Below are 11841 nucleotides of genomic sequence, written 5' to 3'. Positions count from 1 at the left end.
GGAAGAAAAAAACCACAGCAAGAGCAGAAGCATATTCATGCATTATCATAAGCCGTCATATTCATGCAGAAGCATATTCATGCATTTCGTGAGCCATAATCATGCATTATCATTCTTTTTTATGAAGTTTCATTTTTCATGAGCCACTGGAGGAAGAAATAAAACAAAGAAAAGAAAAGATGGCCACAGATTTATCTACATAGGAGGAAAAATAGAAGAGCATAAGCAAAGGGAGAATATATCTTTTCTTCAGTCCAAAACCACATTAGCTCAAAACGAACTGAATGCAGATGTAAACACATCACAATATAGCAAAACGAACTGAATGCCAATCAAACACATCACAATCTCATTCACTTATCACCATAAAATAATATCATCACAAGATCAAATGCCCATCCCACATCAATACATTCACAATAAAATTCTGATAACCAAACCAAATCTTTACAAACAAATCAATATAAACTTTAGTTTAACACTAATGGAAAATTCAAATACTAATGGAAAAGTTCCCACATGTCTAAGTACTTGTTGAGAAATTCAACAGCAACTTTCATATCTCCTCGTGCTTTTGCAATATCAACCATTCTCTTGTAAATTATCTGCTAGCAACCATTCTCTTGTAGATTATCTGCACAGTGTAGGTATAAGACTTACAATTCGTTGTTCAAGAAATTCATAAAAAAAAGCCATAACATCTAAAGAGAAAACAAATATTAAAAAAACCCAATTAACTTGGTTAAGTCACAGAGTTGCATTTAGCACCATATTTATTGTGAGTATTATGTCATCTAACACAGATTATGCCATAAACACTTTAATCACAAAACCGAAAGTAAAAAATTCACCATACCCTTTGTAGCATTATTCCAAGTAATTTGTCGGAAAATAACCAAGATGAGATGGTTGATGCACCTATGACATAATAGTAAAGCATTATCAAGTGCATACTCAACTGTAAACTATTTAAAAAACCAAGCTAAATTACTAAATGGTGTAATTTGTATTAAAAATAAATACCTGAGAAAGTTGTGATGTCAATAATGGTGGGAATTGAGTCTCAGTCCTACTAACACTATCAACACAGCTACCAATTGTTGGCACGGAATTTATAGGCTAAAACAAAAAAAATAAAATACAATTTTAGATAGTTATAATATAAATTCTCTTAGATTAACTTTCACATCTTTTGCATCAGGCAATTGAACAAGGACGTAGCCCTTGTCAATACGCTGTGCCCACTTGATTTCAGGGAAACAACTGACATGTAAAATAATTCATAAGAAAATCATTTTTTATTAACTATAGACAATCAAACTAGCAAAACATCCTTTATACTATATTAAATTAACATACTAATACTACCATCATTGAGCTTAAGGAAAAGCTACATAAGGGGATGAGAAAATCCTTAGTGCCAATGTTCAAGCACCTTAAACTTTTCCACGTGAGAATTTTGATCAGGCATGACCCAGCTAGCATCTCATCAAAACGTCAAGTGATATCTGATGAACTACATGCTCGGCTATTGCACAAATTAAAACATGGACAAAATAATGAGTTGAGAAAAAACTTTCAGAAACAAAACAAAAAAAAAAGTGCCGTCTTTCAGATACTTTACAGGAACATGGTATGCACTTTCTTATCTAGCTCACTTATTAGTATTCACTCTAACATCTTTGCTTCCTTATTTATTTTTTATCCTAGATAGAATCTAATGCAAAATCACTTCTGTTAATTGCACTTAATACTAACTTGCTGCAACATCACTTCTGTTAATTACAACTTGCAAGCAGTGCAGCAATGGCAAATGCTGCTAACTACAACATCAGTGAAAGCAATTCAAGTTGCAAGTAGGAGGAATGAATACCTGAGAAAGTTGTGATGCTAATAATGGTGGGAATTGAGACTCAGTCATACTAACATTATCAACGGAGCTACCAATTGATGAGAAATTAATAGACTACAACAAAAAAATAAAATACAGTTTTAGAAAGTTATAACATAAATTTTCTTAAATTAACATAAGTCAAACAAATACTAACTTGTTGATTGATCCGGTCACATTGTACGATGGCCATACTGGAAATAGTTTGATCTACACCCTGTGTATAGAAAAGAAAAATTAATTTAAGTTGTTCAAATTTAACAACAAATAATATCAATAAATAAAAATTTAGAAGTTATGGAGTAAAAACCATTACAATCGTTGAAGCTTGATTTGTTTTGCTCGATGCTTTTCTTTTCCTTGAAGTCTTCTCTAACCCACCTTTCAACCTTTTACCTGAGATTGTTTTCTTCTTGGTTTTAATTCCTTTCACTCCAGTAGAGTTCCCTTCACCATAATCAAATTCCCAAGATTCTTGGCTCACTTTTGATTGTTGGATATTAGATTCATTAACTTGTAACTTATCATCCACCATCTTACACAAGCTCAACATAACATCTTTAACAACCTTGTAAGTGTCATCTCTTTCTGCTGCCTTGGTAACCAACTGAACATTCAACCCACACAAATCTTTGTATCGCATGTTTTGAAGTACTTTTGGATCCAAACTAGCATTGTTGGTCATTGAATCATTAACTCCAAAAAATCCAATTTTTGCTTTTCTTGTCCACCTTTTCAGTACATACTGACTTGGGATCTTCATGATATTATTCCACGTAAATATTTTCAGAATATGAGAACATAAAATTCCAGCAAATTCATATTTTTTGCAACTACACTCAATTTTTTCAGACTTCTTATCAAGTGTAACTATATGATGGTGTTTCTTTTTTAGAGGAGTAACTTTATATTTTGCAAATGTATCAGCATCCTCACAAATTTCAAGACTAGAATCATGAGATGAGCACCATTCTTGTTGAAAACACTTGTATACCTCAGGAGTATAAATTTCACTAGCATACTTTAAAATCTCAATTGGAAACATTAAATATGGAACAGTTGTACTTGATCTGAAATCAGCTTTTAATTCCTCATATCGACGATCATCAAGGAGTCTTTGGAAGTGATTGAAGAAGTCTAAAAACTTGTGTTTATAAGTGACATATTTTTTCACAATACTATTCATGCTCTCACTTCTTTGGGTTGTAGTCATATCTGCACAAAACATTTGCCGTCCATATACTAAAGCCCACTTTTCCTTTATGTTGTACATGCGCCTCAACCAATCATTATCTTCAAGTGCATACTTGGCCAACATAATGTTCCATGCTGAAATAAAATCTTCCTCTTCATCAAAATCATATACACATGAGGCAAAATCTTTAGCAAAATCTCTAAACTGAGAAAAAACTCCACTCAAATGTATGGCGACATTTTGATAAATGTGCCAAATGCACAAACGATGATGTGTTTCAGGCCATCTAGAAGCTAATGCCTTTGCCATTGCTGCATCTTGATCCGTAAGAATAGTAATTGGTTTTTTCTCACCCATAGCTTTAGTTAATGTATTAAACAACCACTCAAAAGTCAAACTAGTTTCATCATATAATAAAGCAACACCAAAAAGTATCAATTGTTTATGATAATTAACACCCACAAACAACGCAATTGGCCGACCTTCATTGTTTTTTCTGTAGGTTGTATCAAAACAAACAACATCTCCAAAATTAGCATAATCAGCTCTCATCTTAGCATCAGACCAAAAAATATTAGTAATCAAATCATCTTCATCAACTTGAATAGCATAAAAAAAATTAGGATCATCAAACTGCATTTTCTGCAAATACTCCAATACACCTCCTGTATCCCCAACTCTCATATTTATTGTTCTTTTGGATCGCAAGTAGTTTTTGTAATCCTCAGGAATAAATCCTAAATTCTCCCTCCCACCTACTTGTCTCACCATAAGATCATGAGATGCTTTTGGGGGGATTCCCACATCACTTGCAAACTCAATCTGTTTCGCTGCAGAAAAAGATATATTTCTATGACTTCTATAGAGATGAGTTTTGTTTGGACTTGAGAGATAATGATTATGCTCTTTAACAAATTGCACCACAGTAAACTTGCTTTTTCTCCGATTACTAATCTTCATTTTAGCCTCACAACCAAATCTAGTTTCATCACGACTTGCTTTGACATAAATATCTCGTTTGTCTTTTCCTCTTTTGCCTTGGGCACAACAATAAAAAACTCTATCAAGTAATTTACCCGATTTATCATTGTGGATTTTACCTCTCCTTATGCCAAATCCAACTTTTTTAGCATATGACAAATAAAATTGATATGCATCTTCTTCTGTATCAAATTCCAACCCCATTTGTGGTATATCCAAATCCGTTTCAATATTTAAGCCTATAAAATCAAACAAACAAAAAAAAAAGAATTTATCCAGTAAAATTCGATATATTGAAACTTCATACATTCCCAATATGAATCTTATTACCTTCATCAATAACATCAAAGTCCCCTTCCCGACTAGCTTCATTTTCGTTAAAATTCAAATGACGACAACTCGTAGATTCACCCTCCATGATAATTACTTGAAACTCTGGGACATCAATGAATATAGATAATATAATCACACTAGCAACTAGCATATGAAAAGGAAGGTCGTGTACGTTTCATAATCTTAACAGAATATATATTTAGGACCAGATATAGGAAAACCCTAAACTAGCAACTAGCACATGCAACTAACAGAATATAATCTTAACATAATCTTAACAACTAGCAACTAGCAACTAGCAACTAGCACATGCAACTAACAGAATATAATCTTAACATAATCTTAGCAACTAGCAACAAGCAACTAGCACATGCAAAAACTTTAGGACCAAATATATATTTATCCTTGCAACGTAATGTAAACGTTTCATAATCTTAACAGACAAATACTTGAAACTTAGAAAATGATTCTTCCATGATAAAAAAAAGGATCTTTGAAGAAGGTTCTCGGAGATAAACAGAGACTTCATGAACAATAGGAAAAGCTGAAATTTTTAGAAGCAAACAGAGTGGAGAATACCTAAACAAAACGGAGGTGAAGCTGGAGGTCGGCAGGAGGTGGAGGACGGGAGGCCGCAGGCGACGAGGGCGGCGCTGGAGGTCCCCAACGTTGGGAGGAGGCGGCAGTGGAGGTCGGAGGGAGGGAGGCGGCGCTGGTCGTCGAGAGGGTAGGGCAGGGAGGGAGTTTTGGGCGCTGGAGCTTGGCACTGCGGAGGAGGTGACGCTGGGAGGAGGCGACGAGAAGAAATCGCGAGGGTAGGGCAGGGAGGGAGTTTTGGGCGCTGGAGCTTGGCACTGCGGAGGAGGCGACGCTGGGAGGAGGCGACGGGACCAGGGAGGCAACGCTGGGAGGAGGGAGGGACCAGGGAGGCGACGCTGAGAGGAGGCGACGAGAAGAAATCGCGAGGCTAGGGCAGGGAGGGAGTTTTGGGCGCTGGAGCTTGGCACGTGTTTGGCACGTGAGAGAGTTTTATATCACTTGTGCGGACCAGGGAGGGACCAGGGATTTTGGGACCAGAAGATCCGCCCCCCTCGTCATTGTACCCATCACCTCATATATATATATATATATATATATATATATATATATAAGAAAAAAAAATTCACTGTAATTATCTATATTATTTTTAATATTAATCCTCATTATTTATAGATTCTATAGTAAACTCAATTATTTTAAAATTATATCATATTAAATAAATATATTTTAAAATATTTAAATTATTATTATTTTTAATAATAATTTTACTTTTTAAAAAATAATCTTAGTGTTTTCAAAAAATATTATTAATTGTTTTAATATATTTGTTATTATTTTAAAAAATATATAAATATATAAAAGAAAAGATACTAGAGGGATGAACAATATAACAATTTTCCTTTTCTCATAATTGAGATGAGTGTTAAATAGATATTATAATGTTCATTTAATATCACATTATGGATGCCCTAAGATTAAGCTCTTGTTTTTTTATTAATTAATTAATACATTGTTTTTAGTTAATGACTCCATGCTGGAAATTAATTGGGTTTAGTTTACTCAACTTGGGTTGATTTAAACTGGACTGGTTCATTGAACCAGACCTACCAGGTTAGTTTAAAAAGATGAGTTTCATTTAATTAGATTCTCATATGGTTCAAACTATTAATTGGTTTAACTTAAGTAATTTTATCTAAATCAAAATTATTTTGGGTTAATTTGATTAAATGAGTCTGGGCTAATCATAAATTTGACTAGTTTGATTTATTAAGATGGATCTTTCCATATTTAATTAAATAGGCTAAATTTATTTTATTGGGACTGATTTAATCAAAATTGGGTAAGATTTATTAATAAGTCTGAAATTTACTTAAATGAATTTAGGTTAAATAAAAACAATATAGATAAGACATCCCTATCTAATTAGATTAGTACTAATAGGACAATCGACCAAGTTCAGGGTTCATCTTCTCAATCGATCAGTCTAGTGTGTTAGTCCACTAGAACTCCTCAAATAAAGAAAATTATTTTTTCTTATTTGTTTATAAATTCTATATGTTTGTTCTATGTATATGTGTAAATTGAATTGAACTGGTTGTGTTACTTTGTTGGTTTTGTACCAATATTATTATTTTCAATTCTAGATGTCAACGATGATATACACGATGACCCATCGTGACGCACAACGAATGAGCTAAGGGAGCAGATTGAGGAGATGGAGTTTGACCCAGTTCATGGACTCCAAGGACATATTGGACAACTTGATCGATTATTCTAGAAACTCGAACGAGAAGAGTTTCCAATTCTTGATAACTTGGTTTTGCTCCAATTTCTACCAATACAACTCAATATAGTAGCACACTAATTATGAGGGCAAGGACGTATCTCATATGCACAATTGTGTATAAAGCTACTTCATCATATGGATCAAGATGATCCCGAAAAGTTTGAGGAGAATCCATAAGAGGATCCGAATGTGGACCAAATTAAATGGAGAATTCTGAAGTTGTCCTACCTGAGATTGCCCCAAACGAGTCTAGGTTAAAAGGGATAGTATTGACCACCACACTATTATTTGTCCTAGTGAGAGTGATGTTAACTTATCTATTTTATTAGAGTTCTATTGTTATTGTCATTATGTATGAATAGAAATAAGCTCATTTAGTTTATGAGTTATGTAATAATTTTTCTGTTGTTATAACAGAATTATTTTATAAAAAATTATGTTATGTGTTAACAAATTTGAAAATGATTAGTTCATGTTTAATCTAATGATTAGTTCATTTGTTAGGATATGTGTAATAGAATTAATCAATGTGTAGGATTGAAAGCGTTAGAGGAGGGGGAGGGAGTGAATACTGCTCGTGATTTTTTTTCACATTTTTCACAAGAACTCATAGAGAAAAACAAATAATAATAAATGCAACGAAATAAAGAATTCACTATAAACTTGAATAATTGAACCAAATTGCATCTATTTTGAATTGATCTCAATTAGAGATTTTCTAACTCACCTAATGGGTCGATTAAGACCATCCTACAAGATGATGAGTTTTTAATGGACCATCCTGACCTACCTAACAACTCTACTCAGCAATAATAAGAACTTCACATCTCCTTCGTATATAGCTAATTACCTCTTTGAGTTAAAAAAAAACTTATTTGTTAGTAGAATAGGTTCGCGATCGTTGAACATTTTCGTTAGACAATTCACTATAAACTCGAACAATTGAACCACATTGCATCTATTTTGAGTTGGTCTCAATTAAAGATTTTCTAACTCAACTGATGGGTCGGTTGAGACCACCCTACAAGATGATGAGTTTTTTAATGGACCATCCTGACTTACCTAACAGCTCTACTCAGTAATAATAAGACCTTCCCATCTCCTTCGTATATAGCTAATTACGTCTTTGAGTTAAAAAAAACTTAGGGGGCGTTTGATTTAGGGAAATAAGAGTGGAGAATGAGAATGAAAATCATTGATTGCCATTGTTAATGTTTGAATTATAGGAATAGGAATGCAAATAAGGAAATAAATCATTGAAATTGGATAATAACTCATTCCCATATACCTCCCCTTTAATGAGCCATTACCCTATTTTCATCAATCAAAATATTCCCTTATTCCAAAAATACCCTTGAGTTAAAACTAAAATTTTCTCCCTTAATATCAAATATCAAAATATATTTATTTATTTTTTCTTTCATATCACTTCTCTCTCCTTGTTCTCTCTCATCATATTTTCTCTCTCATCATTTTATCACACACTTTCTCTCTCCTACCGCACTCTTTTTTTTCTCATTACACTTTCTCTCTCATCATACTTTCTCTCTCCTCAATCTCTTCCATCGTACTCTCTTCCTTCTTTTTTTCTCATCATACTTTCTCTCTCCTCAATCTCTCCCATCACACTCTCTTTTTCTCTTTTTTTCTCATTACACTTTCGCTCTCATCATATTTTCTCTCTCATCAATCTCTCTTGTCACACTCCTTCCTTTTTTTCCTCAACACACTTTCTGTCTCATCATACTTTCTCTCTCATTATATTTTCTCTCTCCTCAATCTTTCACATCACACACACTGTTCTCTTTTTTTCATCACACTTTCTCTCTCATCATACTTTATCTTTCACCATACTTTCTCTCTTCTCAATCTCTCTCATCACACTTTGTCTCCTCATTTTTTCTCATTACATTTTCTCTCTCTTCATCCTCTCCCATCATATTTTCTCTCGCATCATATTTTCTCTCTCATCTTCTCTGATCATGCTCTCTCCTATCACACTCTCTTTTCTCATTTTCTCTCATCACACTTTCTCTCTCTTCATTCTTTCACATCACACTTTCTCTCTCTTCATTCTTTCTCATCACACTTTCTCTCTCATCATTATCTTTCATCATATTTTTCTCTCACATTCATCTTTATCTCATATCTAATTTTTTCCTCTTATTTTTCTTTAAGGGTAAAAAAGAAAATTTTGATTTATTCCGATAGAATAAATCAAACAACAAGTTTTAAGAGTGTTATCCATGCGCATACCCATTCTCATTCCACAATACAATGATTCTCATTCCGATTCTATTCCTAACAAAGAACCAAACACCCCCTTATTTGTTAGTAGAATAGGTTCGCGATCGTTGAACATTTTCGTTAGACAATTCACTATAAACTCGAACAATTGAACCAAATTGCATCTATTTTGAGTTGGTCTCAATTAAAGATTTTCTAACTCACCTGATGGGACGGTTGAGACCACCCTACAAGATGATGAGTTTTTAATGGACCATCCTAACCTACCTAACAACTCTACTCAGCAATAATAAGAACTTCCCATCTCCTTCGTATATAGCTAATTACGTCTTTGAGTTTAAAAAAATTTATTTGTTAGTAGATCACACAATTACTATTTGAATTATGATATATCCATTTGATTAATTTATCATTAAAAAATTAATTGTAATTTCAAGACATCCACACCAAAAATTGAGTAATATATTTTATATTTTAATAAAATACCCATGGAATATAAACCCGTTCTATTAACCTATTTATAAGGTAAGTGAATTACTATAAGGTAAGTGAATTACTATAGAAAATGGTCATGAATCCACAATCTAATTGAAAGGCTCCACATATGTCTCAGCCCTCCATGATGGGATACAATCTGATTTAATGGATCATAATTAAACGTCTGCATCACTATAGGTTCCGATTCTATTCCTAACAAAGAACCAAACACCCCCTTATTTGTTAGTAGAATAGGTTCGCGATCGTTGAACATTTTCGTTAGACAATTCACTATAAACTCGAACAATTGAACCAAATTACATCTATTTTGAGTTGGTCTCAATTAAAGATTTTCTAACTCACCTGATGGGGCGGTTGAGACCACCCTACAAGATGATGAGTTTTTAATGGACCATCCTAACCTACCTAACAACTCTACTCAGCAATAATAAGAACTTCCCATCTCCTTCGTATATAGCTAATTACGTCTTTGAGTTAAAAAAAATTTATTTGTTAGTAGATCACACAATTACTATTTGAATTATGATATATCCATTTGATTAATTGTAATTTCAAGACATCCACACCAAAAATTGAGTAATATATTTTAAAAAAATATAATTAAACGGCTGCATCACTGCAGTAGATGACCCGGAGATTTTCCTGGATCTAAAGATCCTATCACTTCATTCCATTGGCTATATTTTATATGTCGTATAGTTATATTTTATACTAACAGAGGATTGTGAAAATTTTAGATGTGGGACTAAACATCATCCTGCAGAAATTATCCATCAGCCTCCTAGCAATTGATTCAACTGAGGTCTTACCATGAGCAACACGGAGCGATCGCGAGCACAAACCGCCGATGCAGATCCTGAGGCCAGAACCTCCTCATCTGCAGCCTGTTGAGGATGCAAGCCACAGTGTTTTCCAGGTACCACCGCCAGAGATGCTTCCGGGGATTCTTAAGTACACTTATGGCAACTAACTGGATGGTTATTGATGGCCGGAGTCACAAAGCCATGAGTGATCACGGTAGAGCACAGAGAGAGGTCAGACAACACGGCGGCAGTCTCATCTTCCGCCTTGGAGCTGTATAGTTCCAATACTGGCAGGGACACATGTCCGCCGTTCCGAGAATAACATACTGATTTCTTCAATCGGAACCAAAGGAATCCATTAAGAGCAAAAATCCTCCGAGAAATGAACAAAGATTCAATTTTTTTTCCTAAATAAATGGCAAAGAATTATGTATTTCCAACCTCTTTAAAGTTCATCTTGTCATGTTTTTGGTATCTTCACTTTCCTCACAGATCCAGAGTTGGAACGAGCTCGTCCAGTTCTTCTTATCTCTGAAATCCGAGCTGCTCTCGTTGATTTTGCCCTTAATCGGCGTGAATTCCTGGAACACACGCCCGAAACCCTCGGGGCGGAACCGATCGATCTCCCTCTTCAACTCCCCCATCACTACGATCGAAATTCCCAAACAAAAGAAGACTAATTTTAACCTAAAAGGATCCTGGCGAAATCAAATAAGGGAAGGACAGAAGGGAGGAGCATCGGACCGACCCTCGTAGACGAGACGCATGCAGAGAGGGAGCTCGCGCTTGAAAACTTCGATCTTGCGCTTCTCCTCCTCCAAACTCTTGATGGACTCCTCCAGCCGCGACACCTGCCGCCCTCTCGCCCTGCTCTCTGTCACCGCCTTCTTCACGAACCCGACAGCGACGGCCCGCATAGGGTACAGCGTCAACTCTGATCTCATATACTGTTAGAATTTCTTGTTGAAATTAATTAATGAAATAACAAACCTAAATGAATGAATATTTGAAGTACAATTATGGTTGCTCATTTTAATTTGGAGCTTAGTAGTTTTTTCAATTTTCAGAATTGAAAACAAGTTGTCTTTTGATACATGTCTGTTTGACAAGAGCCATATTTATTCATTGTGACTCTTGGATGCGATTATTCAAATCTATAAATAGAGAAGAGATATAATCTCTTAGTTCCAAAATATTTTCTATTATTGTTTATAGAAAATATTGCAAAGGCTTGTCATATCTCAAAAATTATTTGTCATTGCTCCCTTAGGTAACATTGAGAGGGGACGAATTTAATTTTTAGGAAAATGTACCTTGTACATGTTTCAAGTCTTCAGCCGTTTGTTTCCTAATTTTAGAGATCACTTCATATCATTTTTACAACAATCTAAAAATTATATTTTGTTGGATCTCCGAAGAAATAATAGAGCGTAAACCAATCATGACAACACAAAAGTTTATGAATCAAGACATGGTCAAACTGAATAGGTTTGACGGAACGAACTTTATACGTTGGCAAGACAAATTGAAATTTCTATTGTAATGAAGATCTTGTACATTCTTGATC

The 11841-nt window shown here is 34.4% G+C and overlaps 1 protein-coding gene across 9 annotated transcripts; it reads right to left on the bottom strand.

The window, feature by feature from the left end:
* Positions 1 to 322: 322 nt before the first annotated feature.
* Positions 323 to 11165, bottom strand: LOC121995923 (protein FAR1-RELATED SEQUENCE 5-like). Of its 9 annotated transcripts, none has more exons than XM_042549711.1 (10): positions 11023 to 11165; positions 10716 to 10920; positions 10281 to 10647; positions 4398 to 4502; positions 2202 to 4306; positions 2049 to 2108; positions 1874 to 1966; positions 1024 to 1119; positions 857 to 918; positions 323 to 634 (listed from the first exon to the last, which is right to left on the bottom strand). In XM_042549711.1, the coding sequence occupies exons 4-9, from the start codon at positions 4483 to 4485 to the stop codon at positions 868 to 870; spliced, it is 2493 nt and encodes an 830-aa protein (XP_042405645.1). In that variant the 5' UTR covers positions 4486 to 4502; positions 10281 to 10647; positions 10716 to 10920; positions 11023 to 11165; the 3' UTR covers positions 323 to 634; positions 857 to 867. The 9 variants fall into 9 exon arrangements, 8 of the variants coding, with proteins under 8 accessions (XP_042405645.1, XP_042405643.1, XP_042405646.1 ...); XM_042549709.1 differs by having other exon boundaries at positions 10281 to 10607; XM_042549712.1 differs by having other exon boundaries at positions 10281 to 10600.
* Positions 11166 to 11841: the final 676 nt, after the last annotated feature.

This window comes from Zingiber officinale, chromosome 6A (assembly GCF_018446385.1).
Source record: "Zingiber officinale cultivar Zhangliang chromosome 6A, Zo_v1.1, whole genome shotgun sequence".
NCBI lineage: Eukaryota > Viridiplantae > Streptophyta > Magnoliopsida > Zingiberales > Zingiberaceae > Zingiber > Zingiber officinale.
Note: the sequence above shows the minus strand (reverse complement) of the source record. Positions and strands in the feature narration are given on the sequence as shown.

Bases quoted from the DNA above. Each gene is read 5' to 3' on its own strand.
- LOC121995923 (XM_042549707.1), bottom strand. From the start codon at position 4,551: ATGCTAGTTGCTAGTGTGATTATATTATCTATATTCATTGATGTCCCA. The intron at 2,109-2,201 runs GTTTTTACTCCA...TTCTATACACAG, and splicing joins AAGCTTCAACGATTGTAATG to GGTGTAGATCAAACTATTTC. The intron at 1,120-1,873 runs GTATTCATTCCT...TTTTTGTTTTAG, and splicing joins TAGCATCACAACTTTCTCAG to CCTATAAATTCCGTGCCAAC.